The sequence below is a fragment of the Equus quagga genome, chromosome 1, assembly GCF_021613505.1.
Source record: "Equus quagga isolate Etosha38 chromosome 1, UCLA_HA_Equagga_1.0, whole genome shotgun sequence".
NCBI classification, from domain to species: domain Eukaryota; kingdom Metazoa; phylum Chordata; class Mammalia; order Perissodactyla; family Equidae; genus Equus; species Equus quagga.
Window position 1 is genome coordinate 164,995,346 of NC_060267.1, and position 14,131 is coordinate 165,009,476.

The 14,131-nt window shown below is 34.8% G+C and overlaps 1 protein-coding gene across 1 annotated transcript in view; it reads right to left on the reverse strand.

Moving 5' to 3' along the window:
• The window catches only part of CAPN7 (calpain 7), a 38,927-nt gene that overhangs the window by 9,293 nt on the left and 15,503 nt on the right, over positions 1 to 14,131 (reverse strand). The window contains exons 7-16 of the mRNA XM_046652810.1: positions 12,895 to 13,021; positions 11,993 to 12,078; positions 10,620 to 10,713; positions 8,994 to 9,140; positions 7,422 to 7,528; positions 6,533 to 6,653; positions 2,211 to 2,355; positions 1,976 to 2,075; positions 1,558 to 1,693; positions 926 to 1,001 (exon numbers count right to left, since the gene is read on the reverse strand). Coding sequence (XP_046508766.1) covers positions 926 to 1,001; positions 1,558 to 1,693; positions 1,976 to 2,075; positions 2,211 to 2,355; positions 6,533 to 6,653; positions 7,422 to 7,528; positions 8,994 to 9,140; positions 10,620 to 10,713; positions 11,993 to 12,078; positions 12,895 to 13,021 — 1,139 coding nt within the window. The remainder of the gene's footprint in view (positions 1 to 925; positions 1,002 to 1,557; positions 1,694 to 1,975; positions 2,076 to 2,210; positions 2,356 to 6,532; positions 6,654 to 7,421; positions 7,529 to 8,993; positions 9,141 to 10,619; positions 10,714 to 11,992; positions 12,079 to 12,894; positions 13,022 to 14,131) is intronic.

Below are 14,131 nucleotides of genomic sequence, written 5' to 3' on the forward strand. Positions count from 1 at the left end.
GAAAGATTCTTGGCAGAAGAAACTGTGTGAAAAGAGAAGCAACAGGGGCGTGGTGTGTTCAGGAGTAGCCAATACCTCACTGAGGGACTGTGAAAAGCTGGGACATGGAATAAAGGGGGACAGGACGGTTAAGGCCAGAATTTAAAAAGCCTATACATCATGCCGAAGAGCTTGGATTTTATCCAAGAGTTCATGGAAAACCAGAGAATTTTTAAAATCTTTTATTTATTTATTTATTTTTGCTGGGAAAGATTCTCCCTGAGCTAATATCTGTTGCCAATCTTCCTCATTTTTTTTTTTCCCTCCCCAAAGCCCCAGTACATAGTTGTATATTCTAGTCGTAAGTCCTTCTGGTTCTTCTATGTGAGCCGCCGCCACAGCATGGCTACTGACAAGTGAGTGGTGTGGTTCTGTGCCCAGGAACTGAGTGTGAGAGTGCTGAACTTTAACTACTAGGCCATCAGGGCTGGCTCGAGAATTTTTGATCACCACTGCTCATCAGGCCATTGCTGAGATGGCATCCCACATCGCAGAGCCAGACAGACCTACAACTAGAATAGCATACAACTACGTACTGGAGGGCTTTGGGGAGAAGAAGAGGAAAAAAAAAAGAAGATTGGCAACAGATGTCAGGTCAGGTGCCAATCTTGGGGAAAAAAAAAAGATATGGCTTAAGTTTTAAAAATAAAACTCTGACAGCAATGTGCAAGAATACAGAAATCCCAACTTCCTGAGGTCTCTAAATTAAAAACAAATCAAAATATAACACACAAATAGCATAATACCAACCCATCTGTTTGAGTGGTTTCTATTAGTCTACTAGCATAATTATTTTTGCATATTACCTACATAAAATGTCAGTTTTCAACTTAGTCATGTAAATAAAATTTTGATGTTTGTTTAAATGTTTGTCTACTAAACATACCTGGGTAATAAACTTTTTTTCCATCAGTCTTGTATACAACCATTGTGATAAATTCTCGATTATTTGCAAAATCATCCTAAAAGCACAAAGAATCCAAAGTAGTTATTAGGAAAATGGGTTCAGTGCTCTTAAGTGGAAAAAAAAAAAAAAACCTACTTTTAAGAGCATTTATTTCAGCTTTGTGCTATAAAAAACTTTTCTGTGAATTAAACTATTTCAATAGATGACCACACTGTATGAAGTAATATATTAAATAAGACTCTGAGGCTATTAAGATTACGGTTACCCTTTATAGAAACAGACCTAATGACTCAACATTTCCAAACCCCCGTCAGCATATTTTAATGTTAAATAGTCTTAAGATCTAAAGCATATATAATAAACCCCAAAACCCTTACTAAAAAACACAAACTCCCTCATGTTTTTCTTCATAGATGATTTCTGAACAAGATTTTAAGTGTCTGATTACAAATTATAAATTTCCTTAGAGGAAAATATTTATCTAAGAAAACACTATTTTCAAACCACCTATACAAATGAAACAGGCTTGTGATCAAATTACATATTTTGTCACAAGGTCTAATTAGATTTAAAACATTTCTGTACGGAATATCATAAGAAGGGATCAGTACCTTGTCTGTTATGTGTCTACTAAGCAAAACCCAAACTGCAGCGCCTCCTTGTGGACACTGCACCTCCAATTTGTACTGAGGGTTGTTGGCCAGGCTATACACATCTTTCACAGGTCCATGCTTAGCATCCCAAGTACTAAAAGATAAAGTCAACAAAAACGGCAGTAATTAAATTTCTCAGAACTAAAATATAACATTACTTTTCAAAGTGTTGTATTTCAAATACATTTAAGTTATCAGGTTTTATGTTTTTAAAATTTTTGGCATAACCAAAGAAGAATATAAAGAAAATAACTATTACATGATAGTTATCATAGGCATGACACAAAGAGAGAATACTAGTTTTCCTAATCATTACATTTTAAATGAAAAAAGTGAAGACCACTATAAAGCATATTCTGAAATGTGCAAAAGTTACCTGTGAATACATGTTGATTCTTTAAAAAGACTTGGATTCCAACTCAAATAAATCACATCATAATACTGGCAGAGATCATCCCATGAAATCCAAAATATTCCTGAAAATGAGATGTCTTTGTTAATCTAAAAAATATCTTAATGATAAACGACTTAGGTCATTTAAGTACATTTCATACTGTTAAAGCACGTTAATTAGAGATCAAATGGTATTAAAGTTAAAAAGATATGTTTACCATTGTCTATTTTCTGAGCTGTTCGAGGATCAAAGTTTAAATATTTTTGCAACTCTGGGGTCCAGTTTTTTACATCATTTTCACTGTATCTTCCTTTCCAACGTAAATGACTCCAAGGATTTTTCAGTTGGATAAATCGCAGCCCCTATTAAAAATAAACAGAAGATATAGTTGCAAAACAGTTTTATCACTTTTTTTTTTGAGGAAGATTAGCCCTGAGCTAACATCTGCTGCCAATCCTCCTCTTTTTTGCTGAGGAAGGCTGGCCCTGAGCTAACATCTGTGCCCATCTTCCTCTACTTTATTTGTGGGACGCCTACCACCGCATGGCTTGACAAGCTGTGCGTAGGTCTGCACCCAGGATCCGAACTGGCAAACCCCAGGCCACTGAATTGGAACGCACCAACTTAACCACTGCACCACCAGCCAGCCCTAGTGTTACCATATTTTTATTAGTTATATCATGCATTTTCTAAGAGAGGATGCATTCTGAATACTTATCAATACTTTTCCTTCCAAATCAACTTGAAATTAATATTCTTTAATCAATACTTTCACCAGGTCACATACCTGATCAAAAACTGTCAATGGCTACATATTCCCTAGAACTATACTGTCCATATGGTAGGCACTAACCACATGTGATAATTCAAATTAAAAAACCTTAAAGTCAGCAGTTCCTTAGTCACACTTCAAGCATTCAAAGGACAACGTGTAAGTAGTAGCTAATACACTGCACAGCCCAGATACAGAACATTTCCATCATCACCGGAAGTTCTAGGAAGAGGGCTGCCTTAGAGCATCAAGAATTTCCTGTCCTTTCAAAGCCTACTCTACTCTGGCCCACGTTGTTTTCCAGTACTCGTACCCCATGTTATCTCTGGCTCTAATCTAGTCCTTCCTCTCACAATCCCCATAAATAATCTATCTTCAATTTCACCTCTAAAGGCATTTGCTCAAGCTGTTTCCCTGTCCTGCAAGGCCCTCTCTGATCCCTTTTAATGACCCTTCCTTTCAGATTCCCCTTAGCTTCTTCCTTCACTGGACTGTCTCTGTGAAGATTGAAGCAGTGAAGAAAAGAGAAAAGAACATGGACTTGGAAGTCAGAATGAAGTGGGACCAAATTCCAGCTCTCCTATTAATCAACTTTCTATCACCCAGCCAGGGGTGGGTCATGTACCTCTCTGAGCATTTGTTTACTCCTGTACAAAATGAGGATTATAATGTCTCCTTAGAAGACTGTTGGGAAGGTTAAGTGAAGTAATATATGCAAAGTATCTAGTACTTAGTAATCCCCTTCTCCTTTTAATGACTACTTCTCTCTACACTTTATAGTGCTAACAATCTGTATTAAATTAGTTTAAAACAAATAATATCCTATCTTGTATTTTCCTAGTTGTGCAAATGTAGGTAGGAGTCTTGTCTCCCCAATGAGATGGTAAACTCCTTGAAATGCTAACACTATTATCCTTTTCCGGAAGTCTCCACTGAGTTTATGGAAGAGGGTGTTAAGGTTCTGGCAAGTGCTCAATAAATACTGGGTGTGTCTATAGAATTGATTACACTGATTCAGAAAAACAAAAGAGTGTGTAAATCCAGAAGAGAATGTATCTCTTTTCCAAGTGGTTAACTTTGGAAATTGTATTCTTTTTCTAACGATGTCATAAATCAAACTGTCTGGGGGACATCTTTTAAAAAACATATTCCTTTGCTATTCTAAATGTGGCAAATCACGGCCTGGGGTAGATGTGACTTCTGGACGTAAGGCTCATTTCTCTGAGGCTTTATTCCCTAGAATCTTCAAATTTATTTTCTCAATTTCTTCTTACCACTTGTATCTCACCTCTGCCCCTGCCACACATCAGCAAACAGACACTTAACCCTAATTCCTTTCTTTTCATAAAATCTAGTTCTACATGAGCAGGAAATCTGCCTTATTTTAGGACTCTATCCCTTCTTAAAAAAGGAATATAAGGGAGAGAAAACTGCTGCTGAGCTTTTCAGAGGCAAGTCCCAGGCATCACTGACATTCAAGGACACTAAGACATGGCTGTAGATTTTGTTTAGAGAGAGAACCAGCAATTCAGAGGCCCTGAATAGGGGAAGAAATGCTGGAGAACTAAAAAAAGGAATCTGTTTCATGATGAAACATCCCATTTCCAAAGTCATTCCAACTAGCAGCAAAGGAAAAGCCTGGGACAGGTTCAGAAATCCCTTGGTAAGACGTGACTGGACTTAGAGGCAGCAGCTTGAAACTGAGATGAGCCTTCACAGTGGACTATGCAAGATCGCCTCAAGGAGGAGACCAAAAAGTGATCCAAAGGGAGGATCGCTGAGACTGAAGTGAAGATCTTAGAATGTGCAAGCAGGTTAGAGGCAGTCAAACAAAAAGGATAACACTTTCCTGAAAATATTAATAAGAAAATCTTATTAAGTGAAGAAAGTCACGAATGACATAAGATTGGGAATAGCTTTAGTCTAAGATTAGATCTATCTGCACAAATAAGGTTCTAGAGATAAATGCCTGAAGGAGACAAACATGGAAATATTGTTAAATAGAGAACTAAGGAAGTATCTCAAAATACAGACAACAAAAATAACATAAAAATGATGAACCTAGGAAATTCTTCAAATATATACCCAAAGATACTGGAGAAAACAAAATTTTAACACACATGAAGACTTTAGGTAAAGATCAACGCTGACTACAAAGACTTCATGTAAACAAAAGGAAACTGGGGTCAGCTTCACAGTGTGAGACGTCTGCTCAAGCTGGGTAATGTTGCTTTTGATGAGTAACTTTCAAAGAATTATGATGTGAACATGAGCACTGTCACAGTGAAGAAACCTGTCACTGGACCCCCATTTACTCCCTCCACATATGCTCTAAAATGCTTTAATCTTTACAGAATAACTGCCATGTGGAATTGATACTATGTGAATAATGCTACTGATTTTTAACTAAAAAGGCTGTTATTGGAAATTCTTACTTGACTGGCAATCAGTAATTTTTTAATGTTTTGTTTTCAGGTCAAACCACAGGTGCTTGTTTTCCTCATAAATATATTATTTGTCTAGTTTTCTTGAATAATCTAGTTTTCTTTGCATAATCAAAACAAATAGTTTTATATTCCAGGTAAACGATACAATTTTCACAGAAATTTTTCTCACATTCAAGCTTACTTTCATATTGACTGTTTCATTACCTAAATTTAAATCTCTTGCCATTACCTCTCTACTGGTCACCTATTGATTAATGCTTACATCAAGGATGTTTTAACAATAAAGTAATACATACACAGTGTTAAATATTCTCACAATTGAGAATAACAGTTGACAAGTGTTTGTGACAAATTACATTTCTAACACAAACACAAACGTCTCAGCTTATTCAGTTTCACGTAAAGTTTTACATTTTTTAAGTAGTCAAAGGAAGAGACAATGCTATACATTATGCTTGGGAGTGCAACAGTGCCCAGCAGATTTAGAAAGCACTGAGACTATACATTTTTAAATATTGCGGCAGGTCCCCACTGACTTCATAATTCATGTAATTCCACGTGTCACATAAGAAAATCAATCTAATTAATACATACTGGTCCCCTGTTATTGCTGATTGATCACTACTTTTGTCTATAGGTTTAAGCAGGAAACTGGCACACACACCACTGGTTAAACTTTCCAGTGACAGACAGCTTAGGTATCATACCACCAGGGAAGAAGAATCCTCCTCAACAATCTTTGTATTACCTAATCCATACAACAGATCCATTTTTCAGTTGAAAATCACTAGTCAATAACCTGAGAAGTAATGAAGTCAACCATTCCAATGACCTGTGCACAGAGACAGGGTCTGAAAGGCTTGACAGCATACAAGGGCTGCTAGGAAGAGAAACACCTGCAAATCCACTGGCATGTTCCTTATTCCCAGGTGTTCTCTTCTCTTCCGTCCCTGCACAAAGATTTCTGCAATGTCTACTATGCTCTAGAGCCTAATGCTGTGATTAGCTCCAACGGCAAGATACAGCCCAAAACCTTGAGGCTGTGTATTCATCCCAACCCTGCTACTTTTATGCAAAAAAAGGGGCATGTGGCATTTCTGTTCTGACACCAATATCTGTGCTGTCACTGTCGTTGTATTTCTCATCTTTTTATTTCATAATTTCCAAGGATAGAGGTCAAGTTGTTTAATAGGTGGAACGAGTTAAAAACTTCACCTACCCTTCATTTGTCAGTATTCAAAAGTCTAACATATCATTTGGGATCCTTACAATTTCTTATATCAAACTAGAAAAACAAGAGAAAAAAATTTAAGGCAAAACCTTGAACTCTCTAATATCCAAAACAGCGTACGCATGTGTGGGAACCAGACCCCACTTCTCTCCTTCAGCTTCAGTCATCATTCCAGTTGATGCAGTGATGAGGACATCCCCTTTGTGAAACCTGGAATGACCCCACAGACAAATAATGAAAGGAAAACACATTTGTAATCTCAGATCATATCATCTTTCCTAATTTAGTGTAGTGGTTTACATGAAAATTTCCACAAATTTGACACCTTTTCCAAAATGGGCTATTCTCAACATCCCCTGAAGAACTTTCAACAAGAAGTACATTTCTATTTCACAGCACAGCAGAGAAATTATCACCCCTCCTCCCTCTTTAGACTACTTAATTCTCAGGTAGAAACCTATCAGTAAAGGAAAGCAAATGCTACATATGCACATGACTTACAAATAGAGACGAAGATGTGAAACAACAAACGCACATCTCCCAAAGCACCATTTTATCCAATCATTAGGTTTTCTAGTGTCACTGCTGAATGTGTATTACTGTATAGACAATTTTCCAGTCCCTACATGTGGATTCTCCATTTAAGGCTTAAGCTACCTTCCTCTCTATGTTCTCAGACTTCTCTTTTCTCACTTTCCCTCAATTGGTAAGTACTTAGAAAATACAAAATAATTTTTCCATATTACAAATTCCAGATTCAAACGTTTGTGATTATCTACAATTTGGATTAAATGTAACCATCAGTGAGAATAAGGGCTGGCTGTAGCAACTGAATAAAGTGAAGTCTATTATAAAAACATGATTTCCCTAATAACTGAAAATGACAGCCTCTCCAGTACCTCGTCCAAATAAGGCATGAAGTTTTAAAATAGCCCCTTTTACTACCAAAAAAAAAGAAAGAGAAAAAAAAATGTTTACCTTTGATACAGCATCCTGAAAGAATTATCCTTACTGAAAGTCTGGCTGTCTGAATGCATAGCAATCCTCTCCGGTATCCACCCAGTCAGTGCGTGAAGATCAATATTCTGCGACATAAACACATTTCAGCACTGTCAACGCTGTTTTCAAGCTCAAATAGATCCCCGGGGTAGCTATTAATCTCATTGATTTAATGTAATGATTCTGAGAGGAATAAATCAGAAGGTAGTAAGTTGTGTTCTACCAATAATAAATTTCTTATTTTACTCAAATTCCTACCTGGATTTAAGCACATGCTTGCCTTTTCCTTACAATTTTCGCTGCTTTTCTTGAATACAATAGAATTGTTTTACTGGTAAATATGATGAAAACTCAAAACATGTAACTGAAAAAACTGCTTTAATAATAATGACAGTCACTCACCATTTAGTGAGTTCTTAGGATACTAGTAATTTTTCTAATGTATTCTCATTCTTTCTCTAAGCTGCACTGGGTAAACAGGCACTGGATTAGAAAACTAAACTAAAAATATCTGAAAGACAGAGGGGCCAGCTTGGTGGTGCAGCAGTTAAGTTCACACCTTCCGATTCTCGGCAGCCTGGGGTTCGCTGGTTTGGATCCCGGGTGTAGACATGGCACCACTTAGCAAAAGCCATACTACGGTATGCGTCCCATATACAAAGTAGAGGAAGATGGGCATGGATGTTAGCTCAGGGCCAGTCTTCCTCAGCAAAAAAAAAAAAGGGGGTGATGGGCAATAGTTAGCTCAGGGATAATCTTCCTCAAAAAAAAAAAATTGAAAGACAGAGCAATTGAGCACGTAGGCTAGGAAGAAATTTTAACATCCTATTGCATTTTTTACTATGACCTATTCATTCTGTGCCTCGCATTATAAGAACCAGAAGAGTGAAGGAGGCCTGGCACTAGGGAGAGAAACCAACCAGGTATGAATGATGGGTGATTTGAATACCTTACTTGATTTAATCTTCATAATTCTAAGAGGTGTGTATTATCCTTATATTACAGACAAGCAAAGAGGCTAAGAACAGTTTAATACTTTTTCTAAGGCCATGGGCTGGTTAGTGTCATAATTCAAAGTCATGCTAATGTGACTAATTTCTGACGTTAAGTCCAGCAGTTTACCTCAAACAACTATGGGACATTAACACACACATTGATTTTACAGGTTTAAGTTGTGAAGGTTGGGCAAAACAAACAAAAAACGTCTTCAACTTGAATTTACAAATCAAAAAATATGTAAGGATGACAATATGGCACATCCCTTTGATCTGAAGAGACTTCTTTGGCAAGGTGCCACACTGTATTGAGTTGGCCTATATTCCAATAGAACAGCAGACACATACATTGTAGGCTTTTCAATCTATACAGTGCCCTATCCTAGGAAGAGAAAACATGTACCCCTATAATAAAGTGACTCATCAACATTTTTCAGGGGTTGATAATTTATTTTCTTTTCCTTTAAACAAAAATATCATCTATAATCTTTCAAATTTAAAATAGTCATATTAGATAGCATAAATTTGTGTCTAGATCATCCTTTCTGTTACTTACTGAATTGGATCCTGGGAAATCATATCCTCCCATGACTTTCATGTACGCTTTTTCTATGAGAGAAACCCATAATTCACTTTTGTTGTTAGAATAAGAACAGAGCAATTCTCCCTTATGATCAACAGGTAACTGGTCATCAATTATCACCTGGAGAAAGAGAACATTAATTTCCTTTCTATCAATTAAAAAAACACCTTTTATACTAATAAAATCAAAGAAATGATATGCCTATACTGTTTTCATATTTTCATATCATAGTTTCATATTTTTAGAATTGGATCAATTATAAAATGTTATAAGATGTCTTCATTCAATTTTACAAGCTAATCTCCCTGTCAGGTGATAAACCTTGAGCCAACTGGTTAAATGTTATGGATCTACCATCAAAATTATTAGATTCTAGAAATGTACATTATATCTAAAATAATTATAAAAGGGCCTCACTTTTAAGGTAAATTACAATGCTACTACCTGTCATTTTAACCTAAACCTGCAAAAAGACTCATGCTAAGTATAGTTGTAAAAGTAGAACATTATGGCTAAAAAATACATTTAAATAACAGAGGAAGTAATCACCACAAAGATACAGTTTCTAATTCATATTATAAAGTGATCTGGGAAACAAGAGGATAAGACGAATTTTGATCCAACACTAACAGGAGAATTCTGCAACTGCACTTTGAAAGTTTCTTTAAACAAAGAGTTATTTAAAAATTATAGTTCAGAAAAACCATTCTCAATAAGTTTGTTTAGTTTTTAAGTAATCAGCTAGAGCACTGGTTTTCAAAGGGTGTTCTCAGACAACAGCATCACCATTACCTGGGAACTTGTTGGAAATGCAAATTATGGCCCCATGCCAGACCTACTGAATCAGAAACCCTGCTGGTGTCCAGCCCAGCAATCTGTGTTTTAACAAGCCCTCCAGGTGATTCTGTGCACACTAAAATTTGAGTATTACTGAGCTACAGAGCAATTTCTCAGCTTCTCAGATTAGAAGCACCAGGAGATCTTGTTTAAATGCAGATTCTGATTCAGCAGGTCCAGGGTGAAGCCTAAAACTGTGCAGTTCTAACAAGTTCTGGGGTGATGCTAATACTGATCCATGTACCTCTGTGAGTAGACAGGAACTAGAAAACCCCAACAATGCAAGACCCTCACAACATAGTTTGAAGTTCTTAAATAAATTAGTGTAATTTAAAACTATGCATATATTTCACAAAGGAAAACAGAATTTTAAAGGCTTCCTACATCTCAAGTTATGACTATAAATATAAACTCTTCTGACCTGAGACACAGTCTGTCCAATTTCTTTTTAATCAAAAAAGTAATTAAGATCAGATTAAAATTTATTTTAAGCATTAGCAATCACTAGCTCAATGTTACCTTTTGGAACCTCCTATAAATTTTCCCAAAACATTTTTTAAAAGACTTTATACTTGTCATGATTTTTAATTACTAGCATATGATGTTAGTAGTAGTAATACGTATAATATCGCAGACTCAAAATCAACTAAACTGACTTTCTAAATGTTCACACAAATAACATTTCTTAATGATTCTACTCAAGATTCAAAGGTGGGGAAGGGAGAGAAAGGAGGAGTTGGGGTGGGGAGAGACATTATTCACCTTTCTTGGGACACCATTGAGGTGAAGTTTTACCATATACTTTCCACATGGATTGTACTCTGGCTCACCATCCTTATTCTGAGGGTAAATTATGCTTTTGTAAGGAAAATAAATATTGAAATACCAACATTAATATTCAATATAAACTACTATGCAGGATACTATATTTTATTTAGACACATGCTATTGTCTTGACTATTTTATAAAAATAAACATGAGAATTTTTTCTATAATTGGCTTAGAAAAAGAATTTCACTTGAATCAAAGTGCTTATTTAATGTAAATAAATGAATGAAGTATTTTATGAGATTATACAGCAGGGCATAAATTTCACAATATTCTGAAAAGAGCTCAGTTTCTAATTATACACTCTAATAAATGTTCTATTAAGTGGATATATTTTAAACCAGTTAAAATAATCTACTATTGGCCCCAAGAAGAGAAGACCATTTCAGTTAACCACAACTAAGGTGACTACAACTCTGACAGTAATAAAGTTACTTAGCACAACTCTGATAAACTTTGGCAAAATTATCCAATAAGATACCTGTAATAACTATCACTATCAATTTTCTTTTACACGTTGCATATTATTTACTTATATGGTCTGTTTATCCAAATGGCAAATAGCTTAAAACTATGGTCTGTGTCTAATTCATCTTTGTATTCTCCAGACTTAATACACAAAAACTACTCAGGAAAAGCTGTATGAAAAAATTATAATGCTTAATTTTTACAATGAATGATATTAAGCTAAAAAGCTTTTAAAAATTGAAAGAAAATATTTCAGTAACATTTCAGTACATTCAAAAGCAGTTCCAGTCAAAAGAAATATATTATTTTATATTTTCCAGTTGTCATTATTGAAAGTTAAAAAAAGGTGAGATTAATTTTAATATTTTACTTAACCCAACATTTCTAAAATATTATGATTTCAACATATAATCAATATGAAAATTTGAGATATTTTCCAATTTTATATTTTTTTGTGCTAAATTTTCAAAATCTGATGCATTTTATACTTACAGCCCATTTCAATTCAGACTAGCCCATTTCATGTATTCAACAGACACATGCGTCTAGTGGCCGCCCTACAGTGCAGTATAATTATAAATATGACATGATTTTACTTTAACCCATTTATTTAAAAACATATTTATTCCACATACATTATTTTAGCCATATGAGCATATGTTCTTAGATCGTTTTAGCAAATCTTTCCACATTCACAAATCATCTGCTTAACACACAGGGGCCGTAATATTCTGAGTGATACACCCTCTTCATTTTCTATGCAGGTAAGTCCTAAGTTTCAAATTTCCAGTTGAGACAATTATATGAAGAAGACTAAAGGGACAAAAATAAAATTTTACCTGGTAATCAACTTCTTATTAAATCGTCTTTCATAAGCTGCACTGATAGCCAGTGATGCCACAAAGGAACAATCTGATACTATTGTCTGTTAATAAGAATTTATTAATATATTCACTCATTCATTCATGTAATTTCAACATTACCACAATATTTAAGCATTGCACCTAAGCACCTGACTTTTTATACTAAATATCTGAACTGTTGCTTGAATAGGAAAATAATAAATATAGAAATACCATACTGCCAATTTTCTTCAAACACCTATTTTGCTCAAACAAATCCTAGAAAAACCGAATAAAGTATTTCAATGAAGTTAATTTAGAGTAATCAAATATAGATGATGTATTCTCTACATGGATGAAAGCATACTCACTGAATCACACTATTTTTAATCACAAAAATTAAAGGCATTTTTTAAGAAGCTGGTTTATAATATAACCAATTAAAATGAATACGCACATCAGAAGACTCTTCAATCACAGTATTTCAGGACTCTTATTTTTACACTAACATGGATGACACCTGTGACTTCAATGCAAACCTTAACTGAAGTTTGTACCAAACCCATATTGTTGTTCTACCACTGAAGTGTTTCAAATAAGTCCAATATCTTTCTGTCTTTTATATCTATTCAATTACCAAAGGTGAAGTTCAGATTCTCAACTTTCTCATTTGCAAGCACATATCGATAAATAGGGTCTACATAAAAATCTGTAATTGCTCAAAACAGTTATTCATACTTATTAACTCAATATGACTAAGTCAAAGCGTGTAGAATGAATAATTTTTTCAACTATACTCATGCATCTGAACGTATAATAAAAATCTAAGGAAAAATTCAAACTATATTCAAATTACTTTAAAATGCTAGCTTTCGTATAAAATTATACAAAATGTTTACCTGCTTTATGCTAAAACTGGACACAGTATAAATCATTGTAGGATTGTTGGTGAGGTCTTCTGGTCGTACCCATTTGGAAAATGTAGCTTTTTGTTTAGGTGATAATGGTAGCTTGCCCCATCTATCACTGAGGTAATAATAAAAAATTTACTACTACTAGTAATAACATTAATCTTAAAAAAATGACTCAAAACCACAATTAAATGTTTCCTAGAGTTTTTTTTCAGTATGGTGATCATAGCTATATTTATGCCATCCTAATATAACTCTCTAGTCAAATCTAGTTCTTTGCACTTAACCATGAATCCAGTCAATCTGATCCTCCTCCTCAATTGAAACTGAAAACTCATAACTAAAAACAGAAAAGCAACTTAAATTCATTTATATTTACTTTAAGAACATAATTTAAAAATTTAATTTAGTATGGTTATATTCAAGAAATTCAGATTCAATAAAATGGAGCCATTAACAATACAAGCAGATTCATTCAAAAGGACCTAGGGAAGCAACAGATCCTTATGTTGGCTCTTGACAAACTTCTCTACAAGGCTAATAATGAAAGTAGCTAATTACTGAGTAATAACCATGTGACAGGCATCATGCTAAAGTACTTTACATATATTATTCATTTAATCCTCAAGACAATTCTATTAAAGCAAATATTTTTGGAAAAGGCTTAAAGTGATTAAATAACTTGCCAAGGTCACAGAGCTAAGAAGTAGCAGAACTGGCCCTTGAATCCAGGTCTCCGATGCCAAATTCACCGTTCTTATCCATTACCCTCTATCCACAGTATGCTGGAAATACACCATGTAATATTTCTCTAAAATTGATGTATAGCACAAATAAAAAACATCTACCTTTCCTCAAACCTCTTCTAGAGCAAGGGCAACAAATTTTGTGGTTTCAAAGATTTCTAGGATAATATGTTATATGGTACGCAAACTGAAGCAAATATAACATTCTTTTTTCAAAAAATATTGATAGATATTAGGAGAAAGAGGGTTTTGTGGTTAGGTGTGACCTGCAAACTCCTGGTTAAAGTCCTGGTTTTTCACTGGAGGATGGCTCTAAACCCTTCATAAGCCAAGGTTTCTGTAAATTTCTCAGAGTGGAATACAGTATGTAACACTTTTCACACTTTTCTGATAATCATCTCACAGAACCATTAGTGTTCTAGGTAACATTTTGGTACTTGCGGAGTATCAGTAGTTGATTGTAAACAGAAAGAGAACTG